The sequence below is a fragment of the Grammomys surdaster genome, unplaced genomic scaffold (assembly GCF_004785775.1).
Source record: "Grammomys surdaster isolate TR1022 unplaced genomic scaffold, NIH_TR_1.0 234, whole genome shotgun sequence".
Classification (NCBI taxonomy): Eukaryota; Metazoa; Chordata; class Mammalia; order Rodentia; family Muridae; genus Grammomys; species Grammomys surdaster.
This window is the reverse complement of record NW_021604679.1, coordinates 556,306-574,408: the sequence shown is the minus strand read 5'-3', so window position 1 is coordinate 574,408 and position 18,103 is coordinate 556,306. Positions and strand designations below refer to the sequence as shown.

The 18,103-nt window shown below is 39.4% G+C and overlaps 1 protein-coding gene across 1 annotated transcript in view; it reads right to left on the bottom strand.

The window, feature by feature from the left end:
- The window catches only part of Crb1 (crumbs cell polarity complex component 1), a 163,048-nt gene that overhangs the window by 18,182 nt on the left and 126,763 nt on the right, over nt 1-18,103 (bottom strand). Inside the window, exon 11 of the mRNA XM_028773807.1 lies at nt 15,541-15,667. Coding sequence (XP_028629640.1) covers nt 15,541-15,667 — 127 coding nt within the window. The remainder of the gene's footprint in view (nt 1-15,540; nt 15,668-18,103) is intronic.

Sequence of the window (18,103 nt, the reverse complement as noted above, 5' to 3'; positions counted from 1 at the left end):
GTTTACAGCAGGTGAATTAAAGGGCTACATATGTATATTAATGATCATATATATATATATATATATATATATATATATATATACACACACACATTATGAAGAGGAATTACCTTTCTCTTTCCAAATCCCCAAGATTTCAAGCAACCTCATCCATTGATATAATGAAATGCTCATATAAATGTAGAGAAAATCGAGTCAGATGTCTGAAAGGACCTTGGGTATCTGTAATTATGTCACAAGCTATGTTTTACGGATCTAAACATTCTCTGAGATTGGTTCTGGGGAAAACAAATCTGTAAGGAATTTCAGTTCCACATGAACAATGTAACTTCTGAGAACTTAAATCTTTGGTGGGAATGATACCCTGGTGGGCAGTGTTGCTTCATGGATTCCCAAGGCACAGCCATAGTACAGAGGTCGCTCCTGACCAAGCCTTGCCCTCCTTTAGAAAGGAAAGTGGATCACTGTTCTGCACTTACTATATATTATTATTTCCACCTTAATTTACTATCAGTGAGAGATCTCAACACAAAGACAGGGGTGTTAAGGTTAGAAACAGCCCTATAGTTGACGTTTGAGCACTCATTTTTATCAATTAGCTAACTATTTGTTAGTATTGACTATGTTCCCAATCTGAGGTTGGCTGTTGAAACTTCAAAGGGACATATTGGTTTTTTTTGTTTGTTGTTTGTTTGTTTGTTTGTTTGTTCTTTTACTTCTCTACAAGTGAATGTGTGTGATGTGAGCATGGGTATATGTTTGCCTGTTTATGAATGTGGGCACATGTCTGTGCGTGTGTGAGTGTGCAGACCAAAAGTTAGTGCTAGGATCTTCCTCATTTGCTTATGGCCTTGTTCTTTGAGGCAATACCTCTCAGCCAAACCCAGAGCTTGTTAAATGTGTATGGCTAGTCTTGCTAGCTGGTTCCATGGATCCCCTGTCCTTCTGAGGCCAGAGTTACAGGCAGGTGGCCAAGCCAATCAGGCATTTATGAGAGCACTGGGGATCCAAACCCCTGATCTCTTGCTTGCATGCCAAGGAATTTAGTCACTGAGCCATCTCACCAGCCCTAGTTCCAAAATATATTTCCCCAAATGTTAAGTATCAACTACAATTGATTTTATTCACTCAGGCACCAATATGAGCTTTGTCAAATTGAAAAAAGACATATAGAAACAATTCAATTTTCCTTTGTAATGTAGTCAAATGTAACAATAAAGGAAATGTTAGATGTACATGGAAGTAGCTGTACTCATGACTCTGAAACTAGACAGTGAAACTGTCGTGAGTGGACTTCTCAAATAAACACGTTGAATGCAATCTCTGAAAGAACAACCCAAAATGTTCTTACAAAACAATAAGAACAGAATTTAATACAAAGGTCTCCTCTATGTTTTTGATGTTATACTTCTATATGTTGCTTCTTTGCAGAAATTTTATCTTTTAATGGCTTTTTTCCCTTTGGTCTTTTTTCTCTTACTATTTTTTTATTCTTTTTTGCTTACTCTCTGGGTGGTCTTGCTCTACAACCTGAGCTGACACTGAACTGCCTATAGTTCAATATGGTCTTATGTTTATGATTCTTCTGTATAGGTCTCTGGTGCTGCAATTATAATACATAAATAGAACTTGAATTAATTTTCAATAGATTAAAGCAAGTCAAATGAAACTACTCTGTACTTAACAACTGAATGGAAAAGATAACTGTCATAGAATGGGAAGTAGAAGGGTTTCATCAGGAAAGAAAAACAGTATAAGAGAGAAGAGGTCTGAAAAAGACTACAATTCAGTATGTTGGAAAGATGGTGAACAAGACACTTGCTACATAGTCTGACAACCTGTGTTCAGTTCCTGGAATCCACATGATAAATAGAAAGAACAGTCTCCTGCTAGTTGTCTTTTGACCTTCACATGTAAACTCATGTCTGGTATTGTTAACTGGACACCAAACCTCTACCTGTGTAGGTCATAGGCATTGGGAGAGAGCATAATACTTTTATTCATTTAAATAGGCATAGAAATAAACACTATTCTAAGTTATTATATGTATACCTATATATTAGTGCATCCCTTAATCTTCGTCAAAGCTTATTTTTGCAGTAGATGTTGATTAATACAGATATTTACATCTGTCAACATACAGAGAATAAAAGATTGTGGAGTATTTAGCTCTAAATGGAACATTATGTTATGCCATCTTCCCATAAGGCTCGGGGTGATTGACAAAGAGTAGACAGAAAGATTGTAAGAGCCAGAGGTAGTCAACATCTGCAGCAAAATAGAATTTGCCAGATATGACAATGCTGTTGTAATGAACTCATAGTGATTGACACTGTACACATAAGGTCTGCACAAAGTCAAGCCACCCAAAATACCAGTTTGAACAGAGAAGGGCATATGATGTTCCGTCCCCACCTGAGGAGCTACTGGCAAGTGGTGGCTGCTTGCGGAAGAAAAGTTAGTTTTCTTAAAAAATGCAGGCCTTAAGAGACTGACTAACTGTACCCTGACCGGTTGTCTTTTGACCATGTACAGACAGGTTGCACTCAATGAATTCACTGGGTTTGAAACACAATTACCTGAAGTTGTAAGGGAAAAGTGTTGGTGTGGATAAAGGCAGAATTATGGGGAAATAATTCCTTTAATAATTTAGTTAATAAATAATGATAATTATGTTTTTAATGTTTTGTGGTGGCTATACCATTTTACATTCTCAGAAGTACAGGTTCAAGGGTTCTAGTTTCTTTTCATTCTAACCAGCACATGCTATCTTTCGTTTGGTTAGTAATAGCCATCTTAACATGTCTAAGGTGATATCCCACTGTGGTATTGATTTATACTTCTCTTCTGGTTAGTGATGCCAAACATCTTGTGATATACCTGCCGGCCCTTTATCCTCTTTGGACACATATATAGTGCTATATTACCTGCTCCCAAAATACTAATTAGTGAAGACTCTGGGATAAATGACAGTGTTTCTTTTAAATTATAATTTGAAGAGAATGTCATTCTGGGTGTTTCTTTCTGAAGGCCAAATTTAGAGTGCAAGACATCACCATACAGCCTCAGATGGCGGTGCCACTGGCCAGGGCTCCGTTTGCAGGAAGAGCCTGAGGATGTGGGCCAGTCAGCATTGCCCTTGACATCAGCCTCAGCAATTAAACACAACTCTACCCTTTCAGAAACGATTTATGATTCTGTCACTCATAAATGGTTCCATGCCCTTGCTGCATTTATTTTTATTTTCTGCCTCATTCTAGTGGGTTAATGTTTTCTGTAAGCTTATTTTTATTATGTGAGGGAGATTTTCCTACCACTTGCTGTGCTTCCTGGGCCTCCATGAATGCTCAAATCCTCAAATTCTGAGGCTTTCAAAGTTTCCTTTGATTAACCTGTCTATTAATTTGTAAGTATGCCTTGTCCTTTGTGCAGCTAGGATAAAGACGGACTTCACCACTAGGTGCGTCTGTTCCCTCCTCATGTCTCTTCCATTTGTTTTCCTTGGCACCCTCTTCCATGTGTTTTGTTTTTCTGGGGGGGGGGGGTTGGGGGGGTTAACTTGTGCCTTCTGGAAATCTGGCAACAGATACCAAAAGGACAAAGTTTTGTGGCTGAACTGAAAAAGGTTAAGCATTGCCACCCTGTCTGGTTCAGAGTCAGGGAAATCTATATTCATCCCACTGTGCTCAGTTTCCTGGGTCTTGGCTCAGGGATCACAATTCTCTCTTGAGCATGAAATTTGGAAATGAAAAGTTTGATAACCCCACAGGCATAATGTTCCCCAATTGTGCAAATGTGAGTAAGGTAATATTCCCCTTATATTCCATTTGTTCACTGTAAAGTAAGGATACAAACTATTCTCGGGATTATTGTAAGACAGAAAAATTTGAGGAGTTACAAATTCATTCTTTCTCAAATTGAAAATAGTTTGTGTAGGTGCATCTATTGATTATTTCAAATTGCAGCAGAATCTCTGCCATTTCTACATTTTCACAGAATGTTTTAGTGGAAGAAAGTGGAATATTTCAAAATTTTCTGTATACAAACCCCATTTATGCATTCTAAATTCCAAATTATAGTTTTAAATTATAAATAAAACTACATTTCCTTCTTTTATGCTTCAGTTAGTTAATACAAATTCATGGTAAACAAACAAGTTGATAGAAGTAAATTACCTAGAAATCAGTCTATAGGATTGTGCGACAAAGCCAGCCTAGCGGTTTAGGTCTGGGGTTTCAGACATTTACAGGCCAAGAGGATCACAAATTGAATGGCAGGAGGATTGTAAGTTCAAGGTCTGTCTGAGCTACAGAGTGAATTAAAGGCCAATTTGGAAAACTTAGCCTCTTTCAAAAGAAATAAAAACTAAAAAATGACTGTGGGCTATATTTTAGAGGTTGAGTACTTGCTTAGCAGGTGTGGGACCTTAGGCTCAGTACCACAGACTTTAGGTATGTAATGGTGCACAGTAGAGAGATTTGTGGCTTGGTATCAAACATTCCCAGATGCTAAGCCTTACTCTAATATCTGTTTGCAGTGTAACCTTAGACCAGATGCTACACCCTTCTGAATCTCATTTTCCTCATCTTGAAGATGAATATTATATGTTTAATAAAGTTGTGAATATTTATTAAAGGAATTTTATTAAAGGAATAGTATGAGGGTTTCCTGGACCTTTTGTATCTCCTTGTCTTCTATTATAGCATCGAGCTAGATCAAGCTTTATTTTTTTCACTTTCTAGGATCTTAAGATTAAAACAAAACAAAACAAACAAACAAACAAACAAACAAAAAATGAGCTCTCTCATCCAGTTAAACAAGATGTCCAAAGAAAATAAGGAGAAGAAGGTGGCCCTAGGCCCTGCAGTCATGAAGAAGCAGGAGGCCAAAAGTTGGTGAATACTTTGTTTGAGAAAGAACCTAACAACTTCAGCATTGGACAGAATATCTAGCCCCAGAGACCCTGTTCACTTTGCAAATGGCCCCGTTATGTCAGCCTGCAGCCAGCAAAGGGCTATTCTCCAAGAGTTGTTCAAAGTATCTCCTGCTGTTAACTTGTCCACTCAGGCCCTGGACAAGCAAACAACTACTCAGCAGCTTAAACTTGCTCACAAGTACAGGCCAGAGACAAAGATGGAGAAGAAGCAAAGGCTGCTGGCTCATACTGAGATGAAAGATGATGGCAAAGGGGCATCCCCATGAAGAGAGACCTGTGCCTTGAGCAGAGGTCAATACAGACTCCATCTTGCTGAAGATCAAGAAGGTTCATCTTGTGTTGTTTCTTCAGGATGAGGTGATGATCTTCCTGCCTACCCTGTGTCACAAGATGAGGGCCATGTAATATATCTTTCCCAATACATCCCAATCATCAAGGGGAAAGCCAGGATCAGCTGCTGGTCCACAGAAAGACTTGCACCACTCACACAGGTTAACTCTGAAGACAAAGGAGCTCTGGTTAAGCATGTGGAAGCTAAGAGGACCAATTACATTGACAGATACGATGAGGTCTGCCGCCACTGGAGAGTCAGTGTCAGGCCAAAATCTGTGGCTCGCATTGTCATGTTGGAAAAGCCAAAGGCCAAATTACTCCCCCAGTAAACTGGATTAAATGTACACTGTTCAGTTTGATATACATAGATAAAATGTTAAAATCACCCTCCAAAATATTAAGTAATAATGGTTGACAATCTTCATTGTATCAACCTTCAGGATGTTTTGATATCTTTAGATTGACTATATTTTCACGGATATAGATTTAATGTGGATTGGGTTTTATGTATTTTTATTCTTTAAGATTAGTTCAGTATGTAGAGGCAATGCAGTGCTCTAGGTTACAGGGAGAACCGTATTTGCAGCCTGCCTGGAAGGAATGATTTATTGTGTCAGCATAGGGAAGGAAAGAATATTAAATAGTGGGTTGAGAGACCCGATATTATGAAGACTTGTGTGTGTGTGTGTGTGTGTGTGTGTGTGTACATATGATCACATGTGTTGTGTTGGGGTGCTGGTAGAAGCCAGAAAGACACCTGCTGACCTGGAGCTGTAGTTAGTTATGAGCCACCAGATGTAGGTCATGGGACAGAGATCTTGTCCCCTGAAAGAGCAGGAACTGTTCTCTAACCACTGTGCCAACTCCTCAGCCTAATTATTTGATATTTTATAACTTAATCTAGGCACTTCCTCTCCTTACTTATTTTCTTCTTTAATATTAAAATGAGTTGGATTTGACAGTTGCTAAAATCCGTTAAAACCCTTTAAAACAATATTTCTCATTAATAACTCAAAATTCAGGAGAAACAGCATCCTAGCAGATATCAGAAACATCCTCGGATTTCTTTTAAGTCTATGGCTTTTAGCATCAGCACAACAGCAATTGCCGGAGCCAGACATGGCCACACATGTCTTTTATCCGAACACTCAGAAAGCTGAAGGAAGACATTTGGAAATTCTAGGCCAGCAAAATTTTATCTGAAAGAACAAATGGAACTTTTCAATAACTGAGAACTCAGACCTGGGACTGTAGAGATGGCTCGACAGTTATCCTTGGCTGCTCTTCCAGAGGACCTGGATCCAATTTCTGGCTCCCAAGTGGCTGCTCACTACTGTCTGTAACTCCAGTGCCAGGGGATTCAACACACTCTTCAGTCCTCCTCAGGCACCAGCTAAGCACATGGTGTACAGACAAACATACAAGCAAAACACTCATACACATAAAACTGACAACAACAAATATCAGCCCCTATAGTCCTTCTTCATTGATTCTAGTTCAATAGATTGTGAGCAGACCCAGAAGTTTTAAAGAACTCAGGAGTTTCGAACATCCAATAGTCCCAGGTCAAATATTGAAAAACTCTGTTTCTAATCCTTATGGGTGTGGTGGATGGGTGGGTGTAGAAGTTTTACTAAAGGTATTCTGTTTTTAAGTATTTTAAATAAAACTTTTCTAATAACAAGAAAAAAAAAAAAAAAGAAACATATGCAGTAGATTGAGCCACATGAAATGCTCATATACTATATTTATAATGTCAATATTTTACAGATATGTATTTCAGGAATGGTTGAATGAGCATTAACTTAATCTTCTAACAGGAACTCTCCTACACTTTACAATGGAATATCTTTCTAATAGCATTATTTTACCTACTGATTTAAGAAAGCAAGAACATTCAACTAAACTTTCCCAGTGGCTCTATATTTTCCTGAACCTGGGGCCTGGTCCTTCTGCAGATCCTGCTTGAAAAATGATTGATAGTGGAGCAGTACAGACCTCAAGCCTTGCTCAGAAAAACCTCCTCTGTGTATATGAAGCATCACAGCTCAGTCTGCTTTTCCTTTGAATAAAGGTGCCTTTCGTGTATTAAATAGACAAAGCTGGTGGGTTTTGATTTCAAAGAAACCAGCATAATAAATCAGTGTACCTAGAAATACATTCTAAAGAATATTACTCATTCTCAAACATTTCTTCACAATAACCTGTCAATGATCTGAAATTCACAGATGTATCTTTCCCAACCCTCCCTTTTCCCCAAGGGTCAGGAGATTTGGGTCGGCTGTTTGGCCAAACAAGCTACACTTTCCCTGAAGTTTTAGTTGAGTGAAAAGTTCTGTTCTCATCCAACTACACTATTCTGCAGTCATAGATAACACACAATGCAACATTAACCGATTTTTAAGATGCAAGCTAATTGTGCTGAATTGGTCTGTGATTGGTGCTTATAACCCTGCCAAGTCTATGCAGCTCTCCCAGTCAGTGTGCAAGTATTCCCTGACAAGACCCCTGGCCTCGTTATTCAGTTTCTATTTGATGGTTTCTAGGGTGGGAGTTCACTTTGCTGCAAATCAATTTGGAACATTGCTGAAGAATTCTAATGTTCATTCATTTTTGTTCATGCAGACTCAAAATCTTCCTATAAATGATATCCCCATGCCTTATTTCTTCTCTTGGTTTTGACAAAAGCAAGCCTTTTTTTACACTCAAATGGTAATGACTAGAAGCTGAAAGTGATGTTTGTGCTTCCTTTCAGCCTGTGCTTTCTAGAGAAACTATTCCTTTATCCTCCTATTATTTCCAAGATGTCCTTTGCACAGTCCTAGACATCCCTGATGCTTTCCCTTGAATGTGATGCCTAAAAGGAAAACCTGAACCCCAGAGATGACCTGACAGCACAGACAAGAGGGGGATTAACATGACCTACTCAGAATCTCAGTTTCCCCTTCAGGTGATGATAAAATCATTTTTATTATACCAACTTTTGGTAATAACTATTAAGACGTGGACAGAATGACAAACAGCAACCTGTAGAACACTGTTAACAGAAGTATGTATGGGCTATAGGGGAGCTGAGCTCAGAGGGCAGAAAACTGGTGAGTTTCATTTTGTTCAGCTTGTTTTCTGAATACAGTCCTCAGTTCACTAAAATTGAAGTGAATTTTGCTGTCTTAAAGGCTTAGAGAATACGATTAAAAAGGTTTATGACAGAAACTGAAAATTGAATCAGAAAATTCTAGAAAGAGTAGAGCTGTGGAGATGCAGTGTAATTCTGGAAAAAGTTGCTTCCTCTCGCATTGCCAGATAGACCACGAAAAGTGAGCACATAAGCAGACTGCAAGCTCTCCTGCTACAGGGAGAGATGAGCAAAGATTTGCACTGTGCATCTCAAAGACAGCACTATTCCAGTACTGGGTTTTTAATTTAGCTACTTGACTACTTGCTAAATCGAAATGTTTTTGGAAGAGCATAAAACAATTCTTAGTTTCTTATACCACGAGTTAGAATATTCATGGTTAGACTACTCAAGATGTAACCCCAAATTACAAGGCAAAGACAAAAACAACAACTACTAGAAAAATAAATAAATAAATAAAGGAAAAGAAAAGAAGAGAAAGGAAAAGAAAAGAAAAAGAAAAAACTATTGCCACATGGAGGAGGACATTTAACTGAGGGAGACCAAATTCAATATGACTTAGATACAGGAATTAGCCAAGCTTTGAGGAAGCTATTATAATATACAACTAAATGATAAGCAAACACAAACTGACAAAATTACTGCCCTTGTGACATCGTTAAGCCTTTAAGCAAAGCTCATTATTTGCATTAGCAAAGCTTTCACGTGTTCTCACTTGTTATGATGTCATGGCAACATTCATTTCAGAAAAAGCATTTATCCACATTAAAAAATCAAGAAAAGAAAGTAATATAACTTCTCAAGATCCATGGTTACTGTAAAGTGATAATTCTCTTATCATTGTGGCAGATGTGTTAGATGGTCCTTGACCTAGAAGTCTACTGTTGAGTGGTGTGTGTGTGTATGTGTGTGTGTGTGTGTGTGTGTGTGTGTGTGTGTGTGTGTGTGTTGGGGGGAGCATATGCTTTGAGGATCACATTATGGTCAATAAAAAGAAGCCCAAAGTGAAGTAACAAAGATGTAAAGAATACCAGAACTACTGCTAGGGCAGGGTCCTAGAGAAGTTTTATTACACCCCAGGTTGCAGGAAGGCTAGGACTTTGTCAGAGAAAGAGAAAAAATTAAGAGTGTAAAGAGAGACTTGTTCAAATGCTAGAAAGCTGAAGATGAGGATCTCTGCCTAGCTACAAAGTAGTTACGAGAAGGTAGCAAAGACCTGATGTGGGACTGCATAAGGGTATCCTGGGTCATGGCTGAGCAGTTGCCTAGAACCCGGAGACTCTGCGTGAGAACCGGCAGGAGTTCGGTGGGCACCAAGAATCCAGGGTCCTGAAAAACAGTCTCGTCTCCATAGAATTACATTGTTCAGTCACATAGGTCAGATTACATACTAATGAAGGCCAGACAGCCCCTCCCAAAGTGCCCGGATAGAGGGCGAGACCATAGGCCTCAGGGCCTAGGGATTTACATACTAATGAAGGCCAGAGGGTGGAACAAATTAAGCATGCCTCCCCAGATCCTTCCCCATTCTCCCTCCCTATATAACTTGGCACTGCCCTGAGTTTTATGGGGGTTCGCCTAGATCCATCCACCATCCGCCATGACAATAAAGTGTCATTGGGGCCTACCGCCACCAAAGCCTCCAGGCTGCTGGAACCATAGACATTCCTCCCACATGTGGGACCAGCCACAGCGTGGAAACCCACTGGGACACCACCGCGGCAGCTCTAATTTTTCCCTGCAACCTGAGGCTCAAGAGGCAGCTGAGTAGTAATGTATGAAGAGTTCCCACCAAAATCAGTTGTGGAAGGCAAATTCCCAACCCTGATGCTCTAAGACTAGCTAAGTAGAAGATATGAGAATAGGCTACATTAGAGATAGGAAACTCAACTTCTCAGCAAAAGGTCCAGATTAAGACCTGTGTATGACTTGCTATACAAAGGCTCACTCCAGGGGAGGGGTGAAGAGAACCTTCATGAACTATGGTCACCAATGACAATTACAAACCACTGGAAGACAAATTCTGTCATGTGTAAAATTCAACAGAAACAAAAACAAGTGGATGAACACTTGAAGAGCTTGCAATGTTGGAACAGCCTGTAACAGACGAACCTGCAGATTTGTAATCATTTTAAAGTAAAATAAAAGGGAGGGGAAATGGGAAAAAGGGATGACATCTGAAATGTAAATAAATAAAATATCCAATAAAAAATATAGTAATACAGTGAAAACATTAAAACATTGACAGATGAAACAGGTGATTTGTAAGAAAGTAAAATGTATAGAAATTGCAAAGGTAACTGAAATATAGGAAACCACCAGTGTTTCATTACAAATGGATTATCAGTGTACAAAGATCTGACCAATGCAGATGTGAACGCTCACAGCCAACTATCAAACTGAGCTCGAGGGACCCCGGTGGGGGAGCTGGCAGAAGGACTGGAGTAGCAGAGGGGGATTGCAACCCCATAGGAAGAACAATGTAGTCTGGACAGACCACCCAGTGCTCCCAGGGACTAGACCACCAAGCAAGGAGTGTACAAGAAGGACTCATGGCTCCAGATACATATGTAGCAGAGGATGGCCTTCTCTGACATCAGTGGGTGGGGAGGCCCTCCATCCTTTGGAGGTTTTATGCCCCAGCATAGGGGGATGCTGGAGCGGTGAGATGGACTGGGTGGGTGGGGAAGCACCCTCATAGAGGCAAAGGAGAAAGGGGAAAGGGTGGATGGGATGGGAAGGTTGTGGAGAGGTAATTGGGAAGGGGTATATCATTTGATACATAAATGAATGGGATGATTAATTTTAAAGACTAATTTAAAAAAAAGAAAAAGAAAAATATGCAGACTGTAGCTCAGAATGAGGATACAAGCGACCAGTGAGGGCATAGCAGATAAACTCTTGAGGAACACCCAGTGCCCTATCCCTTGCATACATTCTTTGGTTCATTCCCTCTGTGTGGAGATGAGAGCTCTCAGGCTTCTAATCCACGGAATATAGCGAAGGTCAGAGAATGAGACCCTAAGCATAGTATCCGGGTGACAAGTGTGTGCTGCTTTTACTTTAAGGTAGCACCATTGTAGAGAAACAGACAAATGCTACACATGGCTTGCATAGGGGTATCCACAAAACCATAAAATTTAATATGTGACTCTCAAGTTTATATATTAAGCCCAGACTTATTTCTTGATATCAAGTCTAAAATAGTGACACATATAAATCACATTGCAGTTGTCTGTCAGGGCTTTATAGTCATTCATTTATTCAGCGGATCAATCTTTCAAATAGCTTTCACCATATTGAACTAACCGTCACTCTAGAATGACACTATGTCACAAATGGTCATTAGGTTATACAACTTCAGACTTTGCTCATGGAGACCCTTTTCTGAATTTGGTACTACACTTGGTAGTCTAAAAATCTTTCCTTTGTCTGTGTTACTATAGTAGTCTCTTAGTTATGTACTCATTAGTGCAGTCTTGTCTGCCCTTAATCCATTTTACATAGAAGTTCAGGTGATCTTTGAGAATTTAAGTGTAATTGTCACTTTTATGTTGAAGTATTTATAGGCTCCCAGTGTTCTTAGGATGGAAAGCCAGTCTTTCCGTGACTTCTACTCATTCGCCCGTTCTTCTACAGTGTAGGCTCACCATGCTCCCCCTCTGGTTTCCAGCCATACCATCCAAACTTCACAGCTCTTCCTGCCTGGAATATTGTTGTCTTCCCCACCTCTCCTTTCCAACCAGGGTTCTACTTACCTTCAAATCTCAGCATAGTCTTTGTAAAGCTTGTCTTCTTGATGCTCTACATCTAGTTTTCATTTTGGACAAAAGCTTCTTGCTTCCCAGGCTGCACGGTGGACACCTACTTCTATCACAAGACTGACTGAAGAATTGCCCATCTTGATTTATCTGCCTTCCTCACCTGCTGTTCATTTTGGCTTTATATGGGTAAGCATCATGTTTAATTCATGGCTGTTGGCCCAGGAATTACCAAGGATATCATAAGTATTTATTACATCATTTGTTGAGTATGTGTTAAAGGCCATGCTGAGCAGTAAACAATATATATTGAAAAGGACATTAGTAGTTGAAACAGAATTCTTCTCTAAATTACTAAACTCAAATAGTATATAGCCCTACTTTCAGAAAGAGATTTAATTTGGAAGTATTGAACTAAATAACTTCTCTTTTGGTGATCTTCCAGAAAAACTTAGTAAAAAAAAAGTTGGGATGGGAGGGACTTTTATTGATGTAGTATTGAAAAAGTGTAGTTGGAAAAAAATGATGTACTGAAAATGGTTTCTCACAATCCTGACCCAGATTTCTGAACCAGAACTAACTGAATTTACTTTTCTCTTTACAATCAAAACATGGCATTTCTCCAAGTTTCCCTGTTTTCTCTAATTCTTTTTCCTTCAGCAGACAAAGAGAGTACTTAAATCCACTCTTCTGTATATACTCACAAGGGAGGAAGACAATCAACTCGATCACAATCCGGTATGATACAGATGTTAAAGATGAAACATCAGCAAAGGGAAATGAGTTTTTATTCAAGTAAACGTAGTAGTCTATTACAGAGACTTGATACATAAGAATGTATGTGAATTATGAAAAACCAAGTGTGTGAATTTCTGTCCCTTAGGTGTGATGGTCTTTCCTAATGACTAGGTCAAACTAAGACCAGCTTTGTCAGAGATGATGTAAGTCAACAGTAAAAACAGGTGAGGGTGTTGGAGTCTGTTCTCAAAGGTCAGCTACAGAATCAATTGCCTAACAAAGAAAGCTTATGGAACCTGGCCCTTGGTGTCATGGTGTTTACTTGCAGTGACATGTATGGGGAAGGAGTAATCAAGAGATGAATACTCATACTTATTTCTGGTGGTGGTGCTGCTGCTGGTGTGTCTGTGTCTGTGTGACTGTGCCTGCTTGTGGATCACTTACTGTATAACTCTCAGTCCAAGTAAGCAAAGGCATGTGTCACCAGAGAATGACAAACAGAACATAAAGAAGAAAAGATTTTATTTTTCTGTGAAAATGAGGAGAATCCTTAGTCACACAGACACACTTGAACTATAGAGAAACATGGAGAATAGAGAGAGGGAATTTATCAAGAAGTTATGAAATGATAATAAGATAGTTGGAAAACAGAAAAACAATCGACAATCGACAATTACAGTGACAATAGAAGCATTAGAACTGTACAGAGGATGATACTGTGGGTAAATGCTCCTTAAATATATTCTGTAGGGAGTATACCACATTCAGCAGTCTGTAAGCACATTAGCCTGTAAGCACACAGTTGAAGGTATGGGTAGAAGGGAGTGAACCTGAAACCCTACATATTGTCTCTGACTAAAATCTACTTACTGCAGATACTTAGGAATGCAAATATTTTTGGGAACATTTTCCCTACCTTTCTGGCTACAACAATCTGACTTTAGAAGAGGTTATCTGAAATAGTGGTGTGAACACAATGCTTTGCATGGGAGGAAGATGCTGAGAAGGAAGGAAAGAGCTCAGCATCGCTACTTGTGTGAAAGTTTGCTATGTAAAATTTATAAGTACTGAGGAATAAATAAAATGCAGGGTTTTACTTTGAAAGTGCATCATCTTGTCCTTTGTCTGATTGACATAGCTGGATTCACCTTGGTCATTGCCACAGCAAAAGCTCTGTCTTAAAACAATCATGACTCAGTGAGCATTGATAATACACAAAAGAAAAGTTACCCACATGCCTTCAAACCAGGGTGGCTTCTGAAGACTCGGACACATTCACAGAAGGGCATCTTTCAGGCCACTATTACTTCAGTGGTGGTGTGAATTCATGCAAAGTATTTCCTCCTCAATGAATACTAATGACACCTCTGTGGGACTGATATACCCCCCCTCCCGCAAAGATACTTAGCATAAATAGTGAACCAGGGAAAACTTGATGGAAAAGTCAACCCTCCTACAAATGTGTTAGTTCCTAACAACGTTTTCAGTTGTGATGGAAAAGGGGGAAACATAAGAGCAACAAATAGAGAAAAGGCTCTCTGCTATTTGCTGGTGGAAAGGATGGTCCATGGAATCAGAAACGATGCTGGTGAAGAATACTGTGAGCACTGTCCCTAACTCATCTTTTCCCCATGTTACTGGAGATAAACTCATCTCTTCTTCATGTAGAAAAGAACTGTCCACAATTCATTTGAATAGCTTTGCAGAAAGATACACGTGACTATAAAAATGTTCATAGAGATTTTTACATGTTCATGTTACAGATAACTGGTGAGAAAGAGGACCACACACCAAATTAGAATCATGGTGAAGGGGGCAAACTGTCAACAGGAAAATAAGAACATGCAGAGATGGAGTGGAGAGAAAAGGTTTTCTAAATGTAATGCAAACCATTCAGCATAGAACTGCTGAGGATGACAATGCCTTAGGGCTCAGTATATTGGGCAGTGAGATCTTTCTGGCTGTATTAAGAACATTCTTAGGGGCTGGAAAAAGCACTGACTGCTTTTCCAAAGGTCCTGAGTTCAATTCTCAGAAACCATATGGTAGCTTACAACCATCTTTAATGTAATTTGATGTCCTCTTCTGGTGTGTCTAAAAAAGTAGAATAAGAAAATATCTTCTATAGACCCAAACTACATGTGGTATGCTTAAATGCATATTCAGCCTCCAGACCAGCATTTCTCAACCTGTAAGTCACGACCCCTTTGGGGTCAATGACCTTTTCACAGGTGTCACTTAAGACCACCAATAAATACAAATATTTACATTATAATTCATAACTGTAGAAAGATTACAGTTATGAAGTAGCAACAAAAATAATGTTATAGTTTGGGTCACTATAACAGGAAGAACCATATTAAAGGATTACAGCATTAGGAAGGTTGAGAACCACCTCTCTAGATGGATTCTGTTCCTTAATTTTCTCTTTGTCTTTCCTAGAGACCTACACCAAGACGAGATGTTTCTTGCAAGTCAATGTTTTACACTTGGGAATGTTCACATGCTTGTTAATAATTTTCCTGTGCACCCCACTCTACAACTGGCTCATCATTCATGCGCAGAACAAGGTAGGACAGGAGCTGAAAGAGGTTTTGCCACAGTAGGAGGGAAACATAAAAGGAAAGGCCGCTTACGTCCAGCTCACAGCGTTCGCCAGCGAAGGCCACATCACAGATGCACAGGAATCTGTTGACCAAGTCCCTGCACAGGCCTCCATTGATACAGGGATCAGAGGCACATTCATTGATGTCCTCTTCACACCTTGAAAATGAATAGAAAAGCAGACACCCCGGCTATGTGAGTAAGTGATGTGTTACACGGAGCGATGGTTTGTCTCTCTTCCTAACATGGCACAGAGTTATCACCAAGTCTACCCAACTAAACACACTGGATAATTTCAGAGAGTCCTTAAGGGCCCTTTAATACATTTTTTTGAATTTTGTGGAAATTTCTCTGTGCACAAATGCACATGTTGAATTAATTTGAATAAGTAAATGACTGCAAATATTTAGAAGTCCTGATCATCCCTTAGGAGCATGGGATAGCTTGACACCTTATAAATGTCAGCTTTCTTAGACACTGGTGATGTGACATTGCCAGCCTGGAGTCTACAGGGCAGAGAAAGCACAGGCTGTGAAGGGTCTAGAGTCTCTCTGCCTTCGGATAACCTTGGTTAATTCTAGGAGATGTTGAATTATTTTCCTTTGAAATTCAAGGTTTTTTTTTTAACATGAACAAGAGTAAGAAAGCAGTTAATAAATCTGTGATCTAGTAGTGACAAGGAACTTTAAACATTCTAGTAAATGTTTTCCTATATGACTTTTCCGAAAAAAGCAACATTTACTCTAAGGTACTTTTAAGTATTTCCCGCCTCCTTTCCTACCAACATTTTTTTTATATATATTTTAAAACTGATATATAAACACAAAAAATGGCAAACACATGTAAAGAAAGTGTGTGATATTGATATTTTGTATACAATGGTATAATGTTCAAATGAGGTTGAATTACTCAAATGGGACATCCTTCTATCAATGTTTTCAAATCAGTTCTAGGTTTTTGGAATATATAGTCTCGACTTCTTGTTCTGGCCCTCCATGGATTAGTTCAGTAGTTTTATATACCATATGACAGATACTCTGCTAAGGCCTCAGGAACAGAGCAGTGGTGAAGGCATTTGTACTACTTTAGGAAACTCAATGCAGAACCATTTATGAAATAAACTGTTTTTAATCTCCACTTCCTCCAAAGTAGAACTTCTGTGTGTGTGCAGAGATTTCTCACAAGGCTCTCATGCAACGGCTGAGGTGGATGAGCTGTGAGATCCATGCTGCGGTGGGAAAGGGAGAGTTAGTCCAAAGAAAACAGCTCTTTATCCATGGGATACCGAACATAGCTGAGACACTCTGTTTTCCTTTTATGGCCCTGGCTTCTGGGCTGGAAAGGAGGCTTCTCTGATTAGATCCCAGCCAAACTTGACAACTCTCAGGAGCTTGCCAAGCATTCTGTGTCCTGGGTGGCCAGCATTCACACCATCCATCACCTGAACTTGCTGGACTGACAGCGCGAAGCTGGAAGCTTAAGCAGGCGCAATAGCTTCTCAGTATACTCCACTGTGGAAATCTTGCTGCTCTAGGCCTTGGGAGCCCGCCTAAACATTTCCAGCCCTTCCTTCTGGCTACTTTTATTTCCTTACCAATCTCTATTTTGAGCTAAGCAGTGGGTACTCCATGTGCATGGTAAACAGCAGGGGAGCTCTTATTAGACAATAACAGGACTGAATGTGGTACCTCATTCCCCACATTCCAGCAGTGAGACAAGCAGGCAGGAAAATGGCAGCAAGTTCGAGGCCAGCCTGTTCTATATAGCAAGTTCTAGACAAGCCAGGGCTACAAATGAGATCTTTTCCCCAAAGGAAAATAAAACAAGGTAAAAACAAACAAAAAAGATGATAATTAATATATGGAAAGTCAAAGTGAAGCCATTAGGCTCTCCTGAATTAATATTAATGATGCCTAATGTGTTTGCAAAACCAGAATATATTAAACACACATTCACTGTTGGAAATACTTTTGCATCAGTGAAGTCTAGTTGGAGAAAATCTTCTTCCTTGGGAAGAAGAGAAAATTAGTAATCCTATCCCCATCTTACTCAATAATTTAAATGGCAAGTGTGACTTTCAAAACTGATATATATCAAAGGAAATGGAGACATTTACTCCAAAGGAAAATAATTGAAGATATTGGGTGAATACTATTTATTGTGCTATTAATGTTATAGAGATAATATTAAGCCAGGAGGCAACCAGTATTTAAAGATAGTAAAGAGTTATCTATATTTAGGACAAAGATCTATTTATAATATTTTGAAGATATGAAATCGGAGGCTTGCCATAGGGTGATACACTGGAACATGGACACAACGCCTCTAATTCCCTCTGCACACATATGTATCTCAACTGCTTGTACCTTATTCTGGGTCATGGAGAAACACATTTTGTGTTTTGTTTTAATTGTGCTGAGCAAACACTTACTCACGAATTCATGGCAGCTTTCCCAGTAGAGCAGTACCAGCTTTGATGGCAGTCTAAGCTTCGTTGTTACAAACATTTAACTCAGCATCAATCTGTCACTTAACCTGCATTCACCTTCACACACACACACACACACACACACACACACACACACACACACACAC